Source organism: Mastigoproctus giganteus, chromosome 11 (genome assembly GCF_048544385.1).
Source record: "Mastigoproctus giganteus isolate SK-2022 chromosome 11, ASM4854438v1, whole genome shotgun sequence".
Taxonomy (NCBI): domain Eukaryota; kingdom Metazoa; phylum Arthropoda; class Arachnida; order Uropygi; family Thelyphonidae; genus Mastigoproctus; species Mastigoproctus giganteus.
In genome coordinates, this window is record NC_143585.1 from 146,764,389 (window position 1) to 146,786,267 (window position 21,879).

General features: G+C 37.0%; 1 protein-coding gene across 3 annotated transcripts in view; it reads left to right on the forward strand.

Annotated features, from left to right (window-relative positions):
• LOC150078504 (oxysterol-binding protein-related protein 9) overlaps positions 1 to 21,879 on the forward strand; it is a 607,385-nt gene that overhangs the window by 136,524 nt on the left and 448,982 nt on the right. For all 3 annotated transcript variants that reach the window (XM_090385178.1, XM_090385176.1, XM_090385177.1), the window contains one exon: positions 14,473 to 14,550. In XM_090385178.1, the coding sequence (XP_090241304.1) occupies positions 14,473 to 14,550 (78 nt within the window). The remainder of the gene's footprint in view (positions 1 to 14,472; positions 14,551 to 21,879) is intronic.

Here is a 21,879-nt window from a genome sequence, read left to right on the forward strand (position 1 = left end):
AAACGTGAAGCGCTCATCTCTTGCAAGGACTACAGCTTCCAAGATGGGGTGGAGCCGAACACCCCCTATCCCTATTCTTGATACTGTTTTCGGACGAGCCAATCCACAAACTCTCCAACCACTTACCTGTGCGCCCGGTCATCGCAGCAATCGCAGACTTATTGAACTCTGCGGTCTGTATGACTCTCATGTGTTCCCCTAGACGGTCTTTTAATCACCGTCCTGTCTCCCTCACATAACACTCCCCACAATCCGGGCATCTGATCTCATAAATAACCCCACTACTAGAGTCCCTAGTAATGGGGTCTTTGACGTGTGCAACCTGGAAGTTGCACACAGCGTGCCTGAAAGTCACAAAGCATCCTTGCAATACGATCTGATAAGCCCGGATAGTAGGGAATATCCGTTCCGTGACTGGAACAGACAGTGTTGTTTCATGATTAGATTGCATGTCTGTACTATATTTATCAATGACCCTCTGGGGGTAACTGCATTTTATAAGGTCCGTCCTGACCTGCTCAGTCTCTCTCTCTCTCTCTCTCTCTCTCTCTCTCTCTCTCTCTCTCTCTCAGAGGTACTACAATGTGTCCTAACCCTACCCAAAAGTGCTTTGGCAACGATATTTTTTTTTTTGCTGCGCAGTTTGTGCTGAACTGTAATGGGTGTACTGGCTCCTACACATTGGTTTCCTAAAGATTGTAGTTCTAAGCCTGGAGCCTTCTCTGTACACCATTACATTCAGGAATGGGAGGCTACCATTCACTTCTACCTGGAGAGTTTGTGGATTGGCTCGTCCGAAAACAGTAGCATGAATAGGGATAGGGGGTGTTTGGCTCCACCCCATCTTGGAAGCTGTAGTCCTTGCAAGAGATGAGCGTTTCCACATTCTCGAGCCACTTCCAGTTCTGGTGCACGTGAAAGTAATACTGAACATGCGCCTGGTCAGCCATGCGTGCCGTGAACCTGATACTAAAGGATGTGTTGCCCAAGTAGCATTGTTGTTGAGAAAGGAGGCGGATGCCCCCGAAAGCTACAATCATTGTTTTATCGCTTTTAATTTTCGTATTTTATTGTATTAAAGGTAGAAGTGAATGGTACCCCCCCATTCCTGGATGTAATGGTGTACACAGAAAGCTCCAGGCTTAGAACTACAATGTGTAGGAGCCAGTACACCAATTACAGGTCAGCACAGACTGCATAGCATAAAAAAAAAAAAAAAAAAAAAAAATAGAAAATCTAGGGCACTTTTGGGTAGGGTTAGGACACATTGTAGTACCTCTGAGGGGAGGGGGAGGGAGGGAGGGAGAGAGAGAGAGAGAGAGAGAGAGAGAGAAACTGAGCAAGTCAGGACGGACCTTATAAAATGCGGTTACCCCCAGAGGGTCATTGATAAATATAGTAGAGATGTGCAATCTAATCATGAAACAAGAAACAACACCGTCCATTCCAGTCACCACAGTTTATATTCCCTACTGTTTGGGTTTATCAGATTGTATTGCAAGGATGCTTTGTGACTTTCAGGCACGCTGTGTGCAACTTCCGGGCCCGAGGTTGCACACGGTAGTGTCACAGGTCAAAGACCCCATTGCTAGGGTCTCTAGTAGTTGGGTTATATATGAGATCAGATGCCCGGATTGTGGGAAGTGTTATGTGGGGAAAGACAGGATGGCGATTAAAAGACCGTCTGGGGGAACACATGAGAGCCATACACACCGCAGAGTTCAATAAGTCCGCGATTGCTAAGCATTATTGGGAAAAACAGCACCAAGTCTCACCCGAGAATGTTGTCATCCTTGACCGGGCACAGGTTCTAGGACTGTAAGTGGTTGGAGAGTTTGTGGATTGGCTCATCTGAAAACAGTAGCACGAATAGGGATAGGGGTGTTCGGCTCCACCCCCATCTTGGAAGCTGTAGTCCTTGCAAGAGATGAGCGCTTCATGTTTCCACATTCTCGAGCCACTTCCGGTTCTGACGCACGTGAAAGTAATACTGCACATGTGCCTGGTCAGCCACGGGTGCCGTGAACCTGATTCTAAAGGATGTGTTGCTCAAGTAGCATTGTTCTTGAGAAAGGAGGCGGGTGCCCCCGAAAGCTACAATCATTGTTTTATTGTATTTTAACATTTTTGTAACAAATTTTATTTTATTTTATAGTAAATCAGTTTTGTAAATATTATTTTACAGTATCCACTGTATCGCTTGGTACATTTTATTATATTTACATTTTATATTTTTACAGTATTAAACTATTTTAATCAAAACGGTTGGTGTATTTATTTAAATTTGTGATATGAACTATTCTCCCAACCTCAGAGGCCTTTTTGAGGGTTCTAGATATCTGCAGAGGTCTGTTTCTAGACCACACTACCCTCGCCCCATTCGTGTCTGACAGTTATATGAATAAAACCTCCCAGACAGGATCAGCCAGTTGGAGTTATAATTGTGAGAGTTAACATTGTTATGTTAACTCTTGCCCTTTTCATAGTTTTTAATGTTTCTGATGAATGTGATTTTAAAATGTCATGTGAGTGCATTAATTCATCAGATTATAGGATCATTATAGACTAAACAGTGTATAATGACCCTATTAAAGAAAACATATGTAATACTTTATTTTGGCTGCAAATTAGTTAATCAGGACAAGTGGATTTCTCATTTATGCTATACTAATTGTCCTTTACTTCTCAGAGGCTGGTTCAGAAATAAATGTAAAGCATCACTGCCATTTGCTGTTCCCATGGAGGGAGTTAACCAATCATTTTAATGACTGCTATTTTTGCATAATTCTAATTGAAAGATAGAATGAAAAACACAGAAAAAAAATTGAGTATGCGAATTTCCCATTAGCCATTAGAAAACTTAGAGTGAAAAACTATCTGTTGCACCAGAAACCTGTTAATTTGAAGTGGAAAACAAGATGACCCAAATGGAAACAGTCTATATAAGCTCTGAATCAGAATATGAATGCCCAACCCCAAACATGCCTCATCTTGTAATTCATAATGAATAAATAACTTGTTTATGACTTAAATTTATTTATGGCACAAGTGGAGCTTTTGGGAACTAGGGTGAAGGAATGGAATTTTCTGCAATAAAAGATGCAACTATATCTGTATAATTGTATCTTTTAAAATGTCATATTGGTAAGTAAATAAATAACAAAAACAAACTCTTCAAAACAAGTCTAAAAGTTGTGCTACTCAACAATGAAAATAACTCTACCTTAGAGAAAAGATTTGTGTGGATAAGGAATTCTTCGCATATAAATGCAACGAAGAGAAGGACAAATCAGATCGGACCCTTATGTAATGGATGTGGGATAGTATTAGTTAGCACAGCAGATATTGAACTCAACAGTTACTTTGCATCGATATTTACAGAAGAAAAATGCTTTATGTCAATGGGAAATTATGGGAGTGAAGTTTCATGTAAGCTTCAAAAACTTTTGAGCCTATGGGCAAGTAAGGCTCATGGGGTTGATGGCATATATCCTATAATTTTAAGAGAGGTGGCAGGTGCGTTCATTGAACCATTAAGGCTAATTGTCAGAGCATCACTGGAATCAGTAGAGATTCCGTTGGATTTGAAAAGTGTGAATGTAATGCCAATACATAAAGGTGATTCTAAGAGTGTAGTGGGAAATTATGGACCAGTTAGTCTAACTTCAATAGTAGGGAAAAATCATGGAGGCAATGATCAAGGGTGGAATTCAGGATCATTCAGAGAGAAATGGAATTCTGAAGGATACACAGCATGGTTTTGCAAAGGGAAAATCATGTTTAACAAATCTGGTTAGCTATTTTGACAGGGTTACTCATGAGCTGGATATAGGGAATAAGTTCAACATTGTTTATTCGGATTTCAGCAATGCGTTTGACCCAGTCCCACATGAGCAGTTATTTTAGTTAGCTGGAACAGGTTGGAATCAAAGGGAAAATCCTTAAACAGATAGCAGGATGGCTTCAGGGTAGGAGGGGGTTGTGATAAATGGTTATTCTTTAGATTAGGTTAATATAAGAAGTGGGGTTTCCCAAGGATCACTATTGGGACCAGTGTTGTCATTTGATTTTATTAAATGACATCGATGAATGGATAGAGGACATGATGTCTAACTTTGCAGAGGATGTTAAGATCAGTAGATTAGGTAATGATCACTAGGTCACTCTGCAGAGCTTCTTCTGAGTGACCTAGGTAGACTTCAGGAATAGTTAGAAAAGTGTCAGCTATGCTTTAAATCAGCAAAATGCAAGGTCTTACACTTTGGGAATAGCAACCCCAAAATACATTTTACACTTGGTGGAATTGAATTGAATCATTAGTGGAAGAAAGGGACTTGGGAGTTACGATATGGTTAGACAAAGTTTTCCAAGAATTGTAGACAGGTTGCAAAGAAGGCCCATGGTGTCCTATTGATGATATATCAGACATTTTCTAGTAAAGATAAGCATGTTGTAATTACATTATATAAGGCCATTGTTAGACCACAGTATTCACCAATATGGTGAATTCCATTTCAGTCTATAATTTTATCATACAAATTTTTTTTTTTTTTTTTTTTTTTGTGTAAGTGGGACAGTCGAGCCAAAACTGTTTGTGGCTAAGATTTGACCCTCTCAAATCTTATATACTTGGAAAGAAAAAACTCATCTGTGAGTTGACCATATGATCAAACAAGTATTTTTACTACCACTTAACATAAAATTAAGTCTATTTAAGAATTTTTTAAAAGCTGTGAACAGGAATGGAAATGACCTTCAATATTTAAAACTATAGTTTCCATGCTTAAGTAAAGATAAAATCAAGGAAGGTGTATTTAGCATTCCATAGATGTAGACATTATGAAGGAACATTGTCCTTTTTAATTTGAAACATGGAAATCCTCCAAGAAAGTTTGTGAACATTTTTTGAGGGCAATAACAGAGCAGGCAGCTATAAAATCTTAATAATTTATTACAAACCTGACAAAATCTTGGTTGCCATGTATCTCTAAAAATATTTTATTCCCATTTAGACCTTTCCCCATCATGACCATGTTTTGACTTTGGACATGTTAGTGAAGAAGTTACTCAGAGTGGACTCCACTCTGAATTTACATCATGATAGTGCTACCATGGAGGAACATTACTGAGGAAGATGGAAGCCAAACATATTGTCAGACTACTGCTAGACATTAATCAGAGAGGTTCCTATTCATTTTGAAAGAAAAACCACAATAAAAAATTTAGAAATAAAATACTAAATATGTATGCTATTTATTATAATACTTATTAAGATTTAATTAAATTATGATAAATATAACTTACATTCCCTTCTAAATCTGTGTGCCAGGAAATATCTGACTTCAAATTTGGATTCAGCTCATTAAAATACATTTCAGGATGAAACAAATGAAAAGTTTTTAAGCTGATTTCAGTGAAATGTGAAAAGTAATGCTTTAAACTTTTATTCATTTATTTTCCGCATTAAAAAAAAACAAAAGGAAATAAAGTTTTTTCAGAAATCTATGTGATATTTATTTATTTTTTCTAAAATGCTGTGTCTAAAATTCCAAGCTGTCAAAGAAAGCTTTGAATTTTAGATTTTTATGAAAAATGTATTTTTGAGTTTATTAAACAGGGGAAGGACCTCTGATCCTCTGGAGCCACTCCTTCCCTTCTGTTCCTCTTACAACTCCAGTTGCTTCTACTTTTCCTTCCCCACAACAACAATTCCAACAATTCTAGTTTCAGCAACAGCTCTCTTCACCTGAAGTCTGCAACTCCACTAGAATTGCTGAAAAAATGTAGGCTCCACTCTAACATCCTTCCAGTGCAACCATTGGCCTTCACATGATATCTCCCACTACCTTAAGCATTTCCAACTTAACCGCCTTCTCCAATAAGTACCTGGTTTGGGCAATACTCCTCTTCTACCAATTCTCCGAGTCCTTCACATTCATTATCATCCGTTCTTGACATTGGGATGTAATTCAACAGTTCCACGAGTGATGTGAATAATCCCATATTTCTTACAAAAAATTTATGTATTATATATCTTAAATGTTAAAATGTTAATACTAAATAATTTTTAAAGTGCTACTGATGAAGTGCCAAATAAATAGGAGTACATAGTAGGGTTATCCCAAAAGCAATGTAAAGTAACATTTTCATTTAAAATAAAATTTAATTGTTAATTTTAAATGATTTTAATGTAAATTGTTTTTTTGTAAGATAATTTAAATTAAAAGCCTTCAGTATGGTGTCCTTCATGCATTATGACAGTTCCCCAATGTTCATGTAATATTTGACTGTCAGTTTATCTGCTGAGTTTAAGCTGTCTGTTGCTTTGGATCATGGCTGCACTCAGGGCTCCTAAAGACAGAAATCTCTATCCATGAATTGGGAGAAATAGATCGTAATCACAAGGATTCAAATCATTACTATAGGGGTAAGTGTGAGGTAGTGCTTCCTTTCTCTAACTGGTGAAAAACAAGCTATACAGATTGTGCGATATGAGACCATGCTTTGTCATCGAGTACAGGCAACCCAGCTTCCAATGTCTATGGCCATTTCTGACAAATTTTTGGATATAATTTCTGACAAAAAAAATTGCGCAATAGTCTCTATTTACTGATCTTCCAAGCGGCTTATGATCAGTGTCAATAACCCCCTTAAAATTGTAGGCCATAATGGCCATTTGTTTCACCTTCGACTGTTGCCAGCGGCTGAAGGGCATGGCAAAGATGGATGCTTGCACTGAGTTAATTGGGATTAGTTAGGTAAAATTGTATGTCCATGTATCATCAGTGCAACACTGAAGAGACACCAATGCATTTTAAAAACTCTTCGCATTCTTGTCAGTAATGTGTGAGTAACTATTTCTTTACAATTTGCTTGTTGTTCATCTGACAAAAAATGTGGAATGGGTCCCACATTTGTCAGTTGAATGGTTGGTGACCTTTCATTTTCATAACACCTCAGTTAAAATTCAGTGAACAGATGATTTTGATATTCCAGATTTTTTTGTTTATTTCTCCACAAGTCATATGTCTGTTTTCCTACAAAATGGTGGTAATAATGATTTGCTAATGTGTCATCTGTAGGTTTTTTTCAGTCTACCTGAGTATTATTTGTCTTCAACACTGGACTGACCTTAAACCTCGAGACCATTAGGAAATCTTGCTATAATCTACTGTTGAATTATCACATACTTTCCACAACGATTCATAAATTTGTGTCAGTGTTTGACTATGTGAAGTTTCAGTTCAAAGATAATTTATCAAAATTGATAAAAGATCTTTGACCCAAAGTAATATCATCATCATCCATTTTTGATGTGAAAACATCTTTGGCAGCACCTACTAAATTTTTTGGACTGAAGTAAAAACTGACTGGGCCCTTGAGGTTGTCACAGACATTCTCTCAGATATGCCAGACAAGCTGCACTTGCTAGCTGCGAGTCTTAAAACGCTGATGGAACTGATATTCGGGTGACACTCAAGTCAAGTGGACCCAATTTCGGCGAAGTCCGGACAGTCTCTGACAGCCAAATCCTCTGCTTGCACCTTCACGATGGTGGGACTGTTAGTAATCCTGTGTATAACCTCCATGCACAAGTACATGGTGGGTGACCACCCAGGTGTGAACCAACGTAAGCAGGGGGTCGAGGTGTGGTGCCCACAATACATGGAGGAACTCCGCCCCTCTATGTTACCAGGCAGTATTAGGTGGTAGATGACTCTCATCAACCGGTGAAATACCACCACTTTGCTTATTGGAGGCTTGAAGTGGTGGAACCCATGTTTAGTCTCTAGAGCTAAGTTCCGGTCAACACTTCCCTATCTCTTCCATCATGCAGTATGATTGATGACTTTTGAGGTTATGATGAATGTCGTGGCGAGATCCAATATTCCTTACATTTCGAGGGTACAGCTCTAAAACGGTGTTTGCAGGCCGGCCACTAGTTAGTACAACGGACCGAACCTATTGGTAACTCTCTAGGAGGCTTCCGGTTCAGCTAGTGTATAATCTTGCTATCTCTACTCTGCCAGATAGAGACTGGAGGGAGTCCGAGTAGTGTGTATGTGGGGAGCATTGTCGAGGCCACGTTATGTCAAGGATCTGGGTATATTCTTACCACGTGTACGCAATATCCAAAAATTTCATTACTTCATAGCATATCCCACCCACTTTTTCTTACTATTGAATACACCATGAATTGTCAAACTAATAGAGCAAGCTTATCTACGAAAAGATCTAAACCTCCCAAGGACTTCCTAATTCATTTCACAAATATACGATGTCTCAATTCTAATCTCAACGATGTCCATTTCCACTTGTAGTCTGCCAAACCCCATGTACTTTTTCTGACAGAATCTCAGTTATCGGTTGATTCAACTACTGCTCATCTCAGATGCCCAAATTATTCGCTGTATGATTCCGTTCGCCTCAAAGGTGGTACTTGTGCATTTGTCTGTTCTGATATTCCCTGTCAGAGACTTGGCAATTTGGAATCTCCTCTCTTTGATCTTCTCTGGCTTAAAATCTCTCTACCTCATTGTGACAAATTCATCTGTTGTCTCTACCGTTCTCTCAACTCCACTAATCACTTGGAGCTCTTTGACTTCCTCTCTTTGCAACTTGACTTTCTCCAGTCCAACTTTCCTAACAGTGAGGTAATTTTCCTTGGTTATTTTAATGTTCACAACTCCAGCTGGCTTCTGTTTTCTAGTCACACCGACCCAGCAGGTCGAGTTGCTGAGGCTTTTGCGATTACTAATGACCTAGCACAGATTGTTCATTTACCTACAAGAATACCAGACAATCCTAATCATACAGCCAATACACTTGATCTTTTTCTCACAAACAACCCTTCTAAGTACACGGTCGAAGTGAGAGGTCCTTTAGGCACTTCAGATCACAACTTGGTGATTGTCTCTTCTCCAATGGAACCTTTATCTCATGGCTATTCCCAACCTCGTGTTGTTTGGCATTACAAGAATGCAAAATGGGATGACCTGCGAGACTTCTTTTCCTTGGTTGGATTACTGTTTCAAAACTTCTGATGTCAACGTTTGCTCAGATCGTGTCAGTGAAATTATTCTTGCAGGAATGGAATCCTTTATCCCACACTCCACTTTAAAATCTCGTCCCTTATCTAAACCTTGGTTTTCCAATAAATGTGCTAAAGCTGTTCAAGAGAAGAATGTTGCATATCGTAATTGGCTTGTTTCTAATTCTTCAGTTTCATTTTCTGCCTACACCAAAACTCGCAACAATTGTAAAGCAGTTATTAATCAGTCCAAACTAGAGTTTGAACAGGCTAAGAGTAGAAAACTTGCTTCTTGCCCTAATGGTAGCCGAGCATTCTGGTCTCTTGCCAAAGCTGTTGGCCGCAACTTTTGCCCATCTCTGCTCCCACCTCTGTCCAAACCAGATGGTTCTGTTGTCACTTCAGCCAAGGATAAAGCTGACCTGCTAGCATCCCATTTTTCTTCCAGCTCATGTATTAATGATCTTGGTAAAACACCTCCCACCATTCCCAACACGCTCCATTCAATGTCTCCTGTGATCTTCCGTCAAAAGGATATCAGAAGGATTTTGATGAATCTTGATGCTAAGAAAGCTCCAGGTCCTGATGGTATTTCTCCACTTGTTCTCAAAACCTGTGCTCCTGAAGTTACTCCTATTCTTTGCCGCCTTTTTTCACTTTCTTATTCCAAAGGTGTTTTTCCTTCTGCTTGGAAATTTGCTCATATCCAGCCAGTTCCTAAAAAGGGTGACAAATCCCTCCCATCCAATCATCATCCCATTGCAATTACTTCTACTCTTTCTAAAGTAATGGAGAAATCAATTAACTGCCAACTCTTAAACTACCTAGAAACCTTCCGTCTGATCAACGATTGCCAGTATGGATTCCGTCAGTGTCGATCCACTGGTGATATTCTGGCTTATGTTACCCATTTATGGACTAATTGAATGGAAAGGTTCGGTGAAACACAAGTAGTTGCTCTTGACATCTCAAAGGCTTTTGATCGTGTTTGGCATAAAGGTCTTCTAAACAAGCTTCCATCTTATGGTTTGCCAACTCTTTTTAGTAATTGGTTATCCAGTTTTCTCTCTGATCGCTCACTGAGGGTGATGGTAGATGGCTCTCTGTCTTCTAACTTCTCCACTAATGCCGGTTTCCCCCAAGGTTCAGTTCTTTCCCCCACTCTATGCCTTTTGTATATCAATGACCTTCTTCCATTGACTGGAAATCCTATCCATAGTTTTGCTGATGATAGCACATTGCATTCAACTTTCCATTTTGAGAAACCTTGTCCTGCTCAATCAGCTTCAACTTCTCGAAAATCTGCTACCAATTCCTTAAATGCCGATCTTCAGGTAATACTCCAGTGGGGCAAAGACAACTTAGTTGATTTCAACCCTTCTAAAACTCAGTCTTGTCTTATATCTCGCAAAAAGGATTCTTCTGCTCCTATGCTTATGTTTTGTGACACTCCGATTTCTAGGCAAAATGATATATCTCTTTTGGGGATTACCCTGACTTCTAATCTCTCTTGGCACAAGCACATTACAAATATTGCTTCCTCTTCATCTAAAAAACTTGGTTTTCTCTTTCGCTCTCGGCGTTACTTTTCTTCCAAACAGCTGCTCACTCTGTATAAATCGCAAATCTGCCCTGCTATGGAATATTGTTCCCACATCTGGGGTGGTGCCCCCGAAACCTCTCTCAGGCTTCTTGATTCCATTCAGAAGAGGGCAGTTAGGTTAATTGATGATTCATCTCTAACAGAGTCTCTCCACTCGCTTTCTCATAGACGCACTGTTTCTGCTGCATGCCTCTTCTACAGATACTTCCATGGGCACTGTTCTTCCGAACTGGTTTCTATAATTCCCGCTCTCTCTTTCGAAACAGTCCAAACCCGTGCCGCTGCCAGTCAACATCCATTTACTGTCCAACTTCAAACCCACAGAACCAACTTTTCATCTTCCTCATTTATTCATTCAACTGCCGTTTTCTGGAACAACCTTCCTTCATACGTATTTCCTGAAAATTACAATCTACAGAAGTTCAAGTCCAATGTCAACAAATATCTTCTTTCGTCTTCTCAACCTCCAACCTAAGCACGGTACTAAGTCTATAGGTTCTAATACCTCTCGTGTTTGGGGTTCACATAAAAAAAAAAAAAAAATGTGAGATGTAAATGATGTAGTAGTAGTAGTAATGATGGAGGCATGTGATGCAAGAAAACAAGCGTATGAGTTTATGCAGCAATAGCCAAAAAAAAAAAAAAAAAATTCACACAACCATTCCCTCTAAAATTTTGTCCAGTTCCTCTTTGAATTTATTTAATATATCAACTTCCACAACAGATGGAAGTTTGTTCCGACAATTAACCACCCGCTGGCTAAAGGCAAATTTCCACACATCTATTCTGCAACTGACTTTCCTCAATTTGAATTTATGCCCTGTCAGGTACATAATCTGAGCAAGTGGAAAAATCCATCAGAATTCAGCATGCTCAACCCATTCAAGGCCTTATACACCTCAATCAGATCTCCTTGCAAGTGCCTAGTCTCGAGCCACTGCAATTTGCAGTACTTAAGCCTTTCTTGGTACCAATCTTGTAGCCCTTCTCTGTACACACCCAAGCAACTCTACATCCTTCCTAAAATGAGGCCTCCAGACCTGTACGCAGTATTCAAGGCATGTCCTGACCATTTCCTATTACAAAGGGACAATCACCTCCTTTTCCCTACTAGCAAAATTCCTGTATATCATTGACCCCATGACCTGCTCTGGCAGCCTGTCTGCATTGCCCAGCACAATTATTCCCAAATCTTTTTCATTTTCTACCATCCTAAGTGTAGTACCACACGTTTGGTACTTTTCTCTGGATTACTCCTGTTGCAATAACATACTGCCATTACTGTCATTAACAACCCTGCCGACCTTTGTATCATCTTCAAACTTCAACATTAAGCTTGATTACCTTCATCAATATCATTGATAAATATACAAAACAACAGTCGGCCCAACACTGAATCCTGGGGGACTCCACTAATAACATTAGTCCATGAAGAACAGCATCCGTTGATTACTCTCTGTCTTCTCCCACTCAATCACCCTTTTTTTCCATTGCAGCAACTTACCCTTAATATCATACTGCTCCAATTTGTACAGTAGTCTTCCATGTGCAACTGTGTCAAAAGCTTTCCTGAAATCTAAGTATATAATATCAAAATTATTTTTTGTAACCACATCATAGTATCAAATCAAATTTGTCAGACAAGACTTTCCCTTAACAAACCCGTGTTCTGTCTGAATTATTACTGCAGTCTTGTCTAGATGATCCTGCAGTGCATCTTTAACCGTTGATGCCATTATTTTTCCCGGAACAGAAGTTAAACTAACTGGTCTGTAATTACTCTTGTCATTCTTAGATCCCCTTTGTGAATTGGGTATACATGTGCATATATCCAGCCCATGGGGACTTCTCCTGAGTCCAAGGATGCTCTCATAATTATGGCTAAGGGTTTGCTTACTTCCTTTGATGCCTCCTTTAATATAACTGGATAGATTCCATCCACCCCAGGTGCTTTTCTTATGTTTAACTTCAGCAATTTTTCCTTCACTTTGCTCTCAGTTATTACAAAATAATCATTAACATCACTTCCTTAATGATGTTAACTCAATCACTAACGTTGATTTGGTAGAGTAAGTAGTGGGTGTGAGCATAAAATTTAGTATGAACAAATATTTTATTTGTTCATACTAAATATTTTAGACTGAAGTAAAACCGATTGGTAACGAAAATACGAGATGGAAATGATGCAAATGATCATTTCCTAAATGACACTAATGATGCAAATAATCACTTCCGTAATGACACTAATGATCATTTCCTTAATGAGCTAACCCTGTGACTAACGTTGATTCGGTAAAGTAAATAGCGGGGATGAGCATAAAACATTACATCTTTCATAACTTCTGTTTTGCTGTATGATTTTAAACAGCATGTGAAAACATAGTCGAAAATGTTTTCACATAAAATAAAACGTGTTTCTTGTGTACAGAGTACACGCGCAGTTTTTTTTTTTAACCCCTTCCCTGAACATTTTTTCCTGAAAATGTGCATAACGTATTGACTTTTTTATTTTACAGATTAAAGTATGCATCATGTGATGACTCATTGTATAGTTTTTTTGTGTTTTTTTTATAAATTTTTGAGTAGAAAATGTGAGTAATTAACCCATTTGGGCTATCCCGAGTTATCTCGTGTATGCCAAAAAGTTTGCAAATTGTACAGATTTTTTTTAATAAATTAGCACTTGAGCTAAAAGAAAGGAATGGAAAAACACTCTTCACTACTCTTTATATAAATAAATTTAAAAACTGAAGTGGAATGCACAAGCAGTAACCTCCCACCACAAGCAATAATCGTGAACTAACTACATTCTGACACATGGCTGCTGCAAGTGGATAGGCGAGGTAAGCATCATCTATCCACTTGCATGTGTACTATTCACTAATTCAGCATTTAGGATAGCAAATTTTATTTTCCTTACTGGCGACACATAGGAATGCGTGCTACTGTTCTGACATTGCTGTACAATAAGTAAATATAAGTAAAATGTAAGCCAGTCATCTGCTGTGAAACGTAAGAAAATCCCGAGAAATCTCGGGGATTTATCTGGCTAATGCAAAATTATCCACATAAATGCCCGAGAAAATACATTTCAATCCTAAATTTGGAGGTATTATTGTTTGTTTTAGGTGTTATTGTATCTCAAGATATTTTGTGTAGTTCCAAATAATGTTTAAAACTAAAAACGAGATATCTCGGGATAATCCATGAAGGGATTAAAGCCTCTACACAAAAATTCAGTAGAGGAAATGCCTGAAGCAGTTTTTTTATTGAATTTTTCAGTAAAATTGATGTTAAACTTCAAATTATTATCCTGATAAATGTAACTTGCACAGGCATACGGATTGAAGAATGCAGTGCAGTGTGCATTACATTTGGGATAGCCCTTGTAATTTATAGTTTCACTAACATTTTTAATTTAGAGCGCTTAAGGAAGGCACTGAATATTTTACCATTATGCTGTGAAGTGTTGTTTCATTCTCATTGAGTTTAATCTTTTGAAGTTTTGGTTATTGAAATTCATTTGAAGGCTTAAGATTTTGGTTTCACTGGATTAAATGCATGCCAGATATGTTAAATGACTAGCTAGTGTTCAAATGCACAATATAAATTTAAGAAAATTCAAAATGTACAAGGCAACTGTAGTTGGCATTTATATTGCACACCTTGGACACTTCATCTGTTAGTTTTCAGACTGTTAAATATATTTTTGTCAAGTAAATAATTACCTCCTTAAAATTATATTTATGAATTTTATTCTCCATTATAAGAAATGATTTCTTTCAAAATAAGCATTGAAATAACATTAAAATAACAGTTATTTATTTTTTTTTTTTAGGATTTGGAAGGCAGGATAGAAATATCAAATGATGAAATAGAGAGATGCCAGTTATCTACCATTAAAGACAAGGCAAATGTGAGCAACCTTATTTTGTTGGTGTACATGGTATAAAATCTTTGTTGCTATCCTATTAAATATTTTATCTTTGAAGTTAGCTGATCTAACTACTATAACATATTTTAATATGATGACTAAAGTGTGTATGCTTCCAAATGCACACAGATGTGAAGGACTTATTTTAGAATTTAGTAAGCAAATACTCATATGGAAGTGTTCTACATATCATATTGAGGTAAATTTCTCTTATTCTTCTACAAATATTGAGTGGAACAATGTACAAACAAAGCCCTAGGCTGTAAGCCCCAGGCTGAAAGTCGCCCTTGAACCCCACTTAAAAATCCTTGCCATAGCTGCAGCACTGTAGTATTGATGGTGGCAAATGATGCAAGAAAGCAAGCTTATACAGCAAAAAAAAAAAAAAAAAAACTTTCCCATTTCACCTATCCATTCCCTCCAATAGTTTCTCTAATCATTCCTTGAATTTATTATTATTATTAGCCATATGCTGCAAGGAAGCCTGAGGCTTATGCTGCACCAGCCAAAAAAAAAAAAAAAAAATCCGAATTATCCCAAGAGAGAGAGAGAGAGAGAGAAAACACAAGAGATGGAAGAAGGGAATCACCAAATAAGAGAAGAATGATGATATCCAGCTTAGGACCCTGGGCATGCCAAGCCCATACTCACCAGATGTGAGCCCCTTCCGCAATCTAATGGAAGTTTATTTCAGCAATCAACCACCCACTGGCTAAAGGCAAACTCCTGCACATCTATTCTGCAACCATTTTTCTTCAGTTTAAATTTATGCCCCCTCATGTGGATAGTCCGAGGAAGAGGAAGAATCCCATCAGCTTTGAGCTTGCGTGATCCATTCAAAGCCGTTAATACCTTAATCAGGTTACCTCACAGGTGCCTAGTCTCCGATGCTACTGTTTGCAGAATGTAAGCCTTTCTTGGTAAGAGCGCCCCTTGTTTTTTCCCTCACCAATCTTGTATTTTTCTGAGCCCACTTCAGTAGCTCTTCATCTTTCCTAAAATGAGGCCTCCAGATCAGTATGCAGTATTCAAGATCAAGTAGTATCACGTGACTGATACTACTAAAGCTGATTTACTTTGCTTTATTTGTGTCAGATAATCCAATATTGTCAGAATTATGGTTTTCCAGAGGATGACTTGGCCAGAAAGTTCTTGCTGCAGTGGTCTATTTGACCATTACCTTATACAATGGAATAATCACCTCCTTATCCCTGCTAGCAAAATTCCTGTATATCAGGGGTGGCCAACAAGTCAATCGCAATCTACCAGTCGATCGCAGCTTTAATTTCGGTTGATCACGATGAATTTTAAATACAGTAAACCCCCGCTATGAATTTTAAATACAGTAAACGTTCCTGAGAAATGCCATGAATACCGAAAACGCAAATACTGAGTTATGGCTCCCATAGTAATAAAGGGGTTCCATTCCAAAGTATGAAATATATAAGAAAAACTAGTCTAAAATTTTGTATAAGTATGTATTATATATACCTTCATAATATGACTATGTACCTAGTGAAATGCAAGCATATGGCATTGAAATGAAAATAAGAAACAATTTAATATTAAATGTAATATTTATTAGAAATTTCAAACAAATCTTTCAAATGAGCGCCTTTGCTAGCTAAAAAAACTTATCCTGCCAGTGCTATCACCAGTTTCGCTAAAGTGTTGATAAAGGAGTTTTGCATTTTGACGAATGATGAGTGAACTTAATGGAATTTTATTTTGAGTTCGGTCTTCTATCCACAGATTCAAAGCCTTTTCCATTTTTTTAAATTTAACATCACGAGTTACAGAGCAAATTTTTGAAGCAATTAGCAAGTTTTCATGGACACTACGGCGGATTTTTTCTTCCGATTTTTTGATTGATCGTACCGTTGACTCATTGATTTTATAATGTTTTGCCACTGAGGAGACACTTTCACCATTAGAAATTTTGTCTAATAACTCAATTTTATTCACTAATGTCATCACCTTCTTTGATCTTTTCACATTTCCCCTGTTATGATCTTTTCACATTTCCTCTGTTATTCGTAGCCATATTTTTGTACGGGTTAGAAAGAACTTGTCCACAATAAAGTCACTTTCTTCCGTTAACACACTCGAAAAAGTCTGTTTTACACTGCAAAATGGTAGATTTATCACTTTTGTAAGCACATCAATTTATAAATTGATAAATTTATTCAATTTATAAGCATATAAATTAAAAGCAAACGACGAAACCTTCCATGACAAGCGCATAACACATACTGAACAAGGATTAGCGAGAAACATCCAAGCCCCCCTCTCCCCCCACCCATTGAGCGCTGTTTTGACTGGAAAAGATGATTTTAGCCGCACCTATGTTTTTTTATGGTGGAAAATGTTCACGGCGCTTTAAAATTTACATTTTTTTTAGGTTTCATTTTATATTAAATCAGCAACCGCGAATACAGATACCGCGAATAGTGCGGGTTTACTGTATATATAAAAAAAGATCCCCAAGGGTTCACATCTAGTGAGTATGGGCTTGGCACACCCAGGATCCTGAGATGGATATCATCATTCTTCTCTTTCTTGGTGATTCCGTTCTACTTCTGACTCTTGTTTTCTCTCTCAGGGTAATTCAACCTGGCAACCCAAAGGTCGCGGGTTCGATTCCCGCCTCGGGCTTGGATCAAAGTACTGCAAAAAACCTTGGGAAGTGCATTATGGCCACAGAAGCCTATGCGCCAACAACTACCAAAAAAAAAAAAAAAAAGGGTAATTCAAAAAGTTTCTTTTTTGCCTGGTGCAGCAGAAGCCTCAGGCTTCCTTGCACCATATGGCTAATAATAATAATAATAATAAATCAGTCAAAATCTAAATGTTTTATTATTATTATTAAGGCCCCACTGTATACGATTATCACAATCCCTTGAACCACACGACTACTCTTGTCGCCGCGCAGCCGCTAGGCTTGTCTAGTGAAAATTCGTTGTGGAGAGCATAGTGTATGTGTGGAAGTTTTATTTAGCATACTTAATATTAATAACTGGACAGTACTTATACATTAATTTGATTTGATTTAGAATGAATACTACGAAAAAGAGTAAAACGTATAATTTTCATCAAGAGTGGGAACTGGAATATTTTTTTTATAATGATAAAAGAAAAATGTTTGATTTGCAATGCTTCCGTGGCTATACCCAAAAAAACGAAATTTAGAAAGGCACTTCAACGCACTCCATGGTAAATGCCAATCGGATTTTCTGCTTAATAGTGACCTTAGAAAAAATAAATTAAAAGAACTTAAATCCAGATTATTCGCACAACAAAATTTCTTCGTGACACCTAATTTACAATCTAAACCAGTAATCGTAGCATCATTTAAAGTGAGTCTTCTTCTTTCAAAAAATACAAACCATTTTCTGATGGTCAGTTTATCAAAGACGCATTTTTAGAAATAACAGATTCTCTTTTTGAAAATTTTAAGAACAAAATTCAAATGAAAAGTGCTCTTCAAGATCTGCAATTAACTCGAAATACTGTGGCGCAATGCATTTTAAAAAATGAGTAAAAATGTGAGCAAACAATTGTGTGCTCATATTGTTAATGGTGTGTCCTTTTCTTTACAACTGGATGAATCTACAGATGTTAGTGATACAGCTCAATTGCTCTTTTTTATTCGTATGGATTTCGTTAAAAGAAAGAACTAGATGTCTTGATATATTTAACGCATTCAAAAATTTTATTGAAAAAAATTAAATTACCACTATTTAAGCTCGTATCAATAACAAGAGATGGAGCTAAAACAATGACGGGGCATCTTAACGGTTTCATCGCATTGTGCCAAAAGGATGATAAATTCCCAGGTATTTTGAGTTACCACTGTATCATCCACCAACAAGTGTTAGCCAGCAAAAGATTAAATACTAAAAGTGTTATGCACATAGCTTTCAAAATCGCGAATTCCATCAGAGGACAATCTCTTCAAAGGAGACTTTTCAAAATGCAACTCAATGAAAATGAACCAGATCTGATATTACACACAGATGTGGGGTGGCTGAGTCGGAGTAAGTTTCTACAGAGATTTCGAAAATTTTCTGAATGAAATTAAAAAAATTGTTTAACAAAGGGGAGATGATTATCAGCAGCTGCAAGATAGGGAGTGGTTGTGTAATCTGCCTTTTTGTTTTTTGGCAGATTTTATCAGTAAAATCTGCCAAAAAAGTCTACTCAGTACCTCCTTTTTTTGAAAAACAAATATTAGACCTCTATATAGAAATTATTTTTCAAAATTAATTGGATTAATCTTGTAATTAAACATTAAAATAATAAGTGATCAAGTATAATGAATAATAGAGAAGAGGTCTTTAGCTCCAGGGATAATCATATTAAATAAATATTTTGAACCGACGAACCAGTTAATTGAGTTTTTTGTATAAATAAATTAATTAAAATAAAGTAAAATGCTGTATATTGCCAACTCAGCCAATGCGGAACATTATTGGTATGAGCAACATTTTAACTATAATCCGTGATCCAGTGTTGAAATATTGGATTGTGCCCGTGATTCCCGCCATCTCTCCTGGTTGGAGGCTCTCCATATAGCTGTGGGGAGGGTCTCTTAATCATGCAAATATGGTTAATTATATTGTATGGTATATCATATTGCTTGCCCAGATTGTGGGGTTTCATGTATTGGTGATTGGAACATTGATTATGTAATTGTCTTTCTGAATGCGGGAGGCTAGTTGCCAGGCTGATTTTACCAACTCAGACATTGCAGATTATTATTGCTGTGAGCAGTGCACCATAAAAAACGAAACCAAACCAAACTGAGCAACATATTAATTATAATCTGCGACCCAATGTTGAATTATTGGATCGTGTCCCTGATTATTGCCATCTCTCGTGATTGAGAGATGGTGATAATCAGGAGGCTCTCTGTATAGCTGTAGTGGATCCCACCATTAATTGTAATGCTGGGACTCGAATATATCCTATAATGGGCCGTTATTTTGTAACATAATGAGAAATGGTGAGTTAACAACAGGGCCAGCATGCATTGCACCATTTTCGTAAAGTCTGATGGTTTATTTCTTTTTGTCTCTTGCCTTCCTTTTTCTTTGTTTCCTTTTGCTTCACATGATCTACACTTAGCTGTTGTTAATGAATGAGCAAGGCTATGCTTCTGTACATTTTAAGGATTTGTTGCCATATGTTTTAAGTTCACAAAGAGTCACATTGCCTTGAAAGGACCTTGATTTATCTTTTATTACTTTGTTTTGTGCATGTTTTATCACTTTTATTCAAATGGTTTTTGTCTTATATTTATTGATTGTATATTTAAATTCCATTCAGCTTAATTGTGTAGTATTTTAATTTATTCTGATATTTGTATGTACAGGTAATCCTCATACAACACTGTAGTTAGGTTCCAAAAAAATCTTGTGTAGTGCGAAACCATATTATACGGGACTAAGATCCAGTACGAAAAGGGGGGGTTACTTTCCAACACCTAACAAAAATACACCATTTCGTTAACAAAATTGACAAAAATACACCATTCTAGATTTTGTGTATCTTCTACTCTCTTTAAAAAATCAGTAATCTGTGTTTTTTTGCTTTTGCTTGATAGATCTTTGTAATTTCATCTCATGGAACTGCATTTTTGACCCTCCCTTTTGAACTTAGGGCTCCTTTCAGTCGAAGAATCTGAATTCAAAAAATAAGATTCTAATTGCTTGGCTAACTTTATGCCTTTCCGTATACTTTTAGTGTAAATTTGGAAGTTTCAAATTTTCATTTGTGCTATCATCCTCTGAATTGATTTGATTTGCCTCTAATGCTATTTCCACCAAATTCTCTTTGCCAGCTTCTTTTTCTACCAGTAATTCTTGAATGTCTTCGGTAATCATATCTTTTTTTTAGGAGCATTGCCGACTAAGACTAAGGTTATGTTGCTCTGTGTGTGTTTTGAGGTTGATTTTCTATTATTCTGGATGAAAAACCTGAGTTTTCAGGAGAAAAACTCACTAACTCAGCCACATTGGGAAAAAGACCCATAAAAATTTCTCTTGTCATCGTAGGTTATTTCCATCCGATGTGGGGATGATGGCGATTCTACCAACTGTACTACCCACGAGGGCTTCAGTAGTTATATCATCAAAACCTTCTCCTCCTACCAACTTAGCAAGTTCTACTTTCGCACGTATTCAGTTTTCTGTCAGTTCGACCATATTTCCTGCATGAACTGACACACTGGCCATACATTTTTCCAGCACGCATTTAACGTTGACAGTTTTACTTCTTTCAGCGATAAAGCTATGATTCCGATACAGTCCATTCTCCATAACTTTAATTTTCCATCAATTCGATTCGGCATAATTTTTTACAAAATCCATTTTAATGAATTTTAAATAAATTCAGGTAGAAACTGGACAAACTTTTAGAGGGAATGGATGTATGAAATTGTGGTGGTTTTTTTTTGGCTGATACTACATAAGCTCATTAGCTTACTTTCTTGCATCATGTGCCTCTACTACATACTACTATTACAATTTTCTGATGTAATGAGTTTCAAAGATAAATATAATACCTTGATGTAATTAAAGAAGTTGTACTAGGTGATAGGAACATTAGTTCTACTAGTTTGGATGGCTTCAATCTTTTGGATGCCTCACATGTTATCCAATAGTAATAAAACTTTGAAATCTAGATTTTTCTGCTAGTTCAACAAGCAGAAGTTGAATAGCAGAGAACCTGACATGGGGATTTCCCAAAATTTTTTTTTTTTTGCATAAAGATTAGCGAGCCAAAAGCGGGGATTCACAAAAATGAACAGAAATGTTGAAAAATTGCATCCACCATAATAGCAGAGTTTCCCCCACACAAAACCTCAAAAATACCGTGTTATGTGAGGTTGACACAATTCTCTAACGTGTTATATAAGTACAGTGTTGTGCAAGGATTGCTGCACTTTATCAATCGTGTTAGAGCGAAACCGTGTTTTAGAAGTACCGTGTTATATGGGGGTTGCCTTTAATTTATTTATTTCAATGAACTCAATTATCTGGTTTGTTGGTTGAAGCAAAATGACACATGCATACAAAGTCATATATTTAAATATATATATATATATATTTAAATAGTCTAAAAAAATAGATATATATATATATATATATATATATATATTTTAATATAAAATTTAAAACTGAAATAATATGAAATATGCTCTGATAACTGGGTTTTCTAAATATCCAGCAAGCCAATGTTGTGGGGCATGCAATGTAAGAATTTCCTTTATTTTATCAAATTATATAAGAAAATTGAAACTTCTTTTAA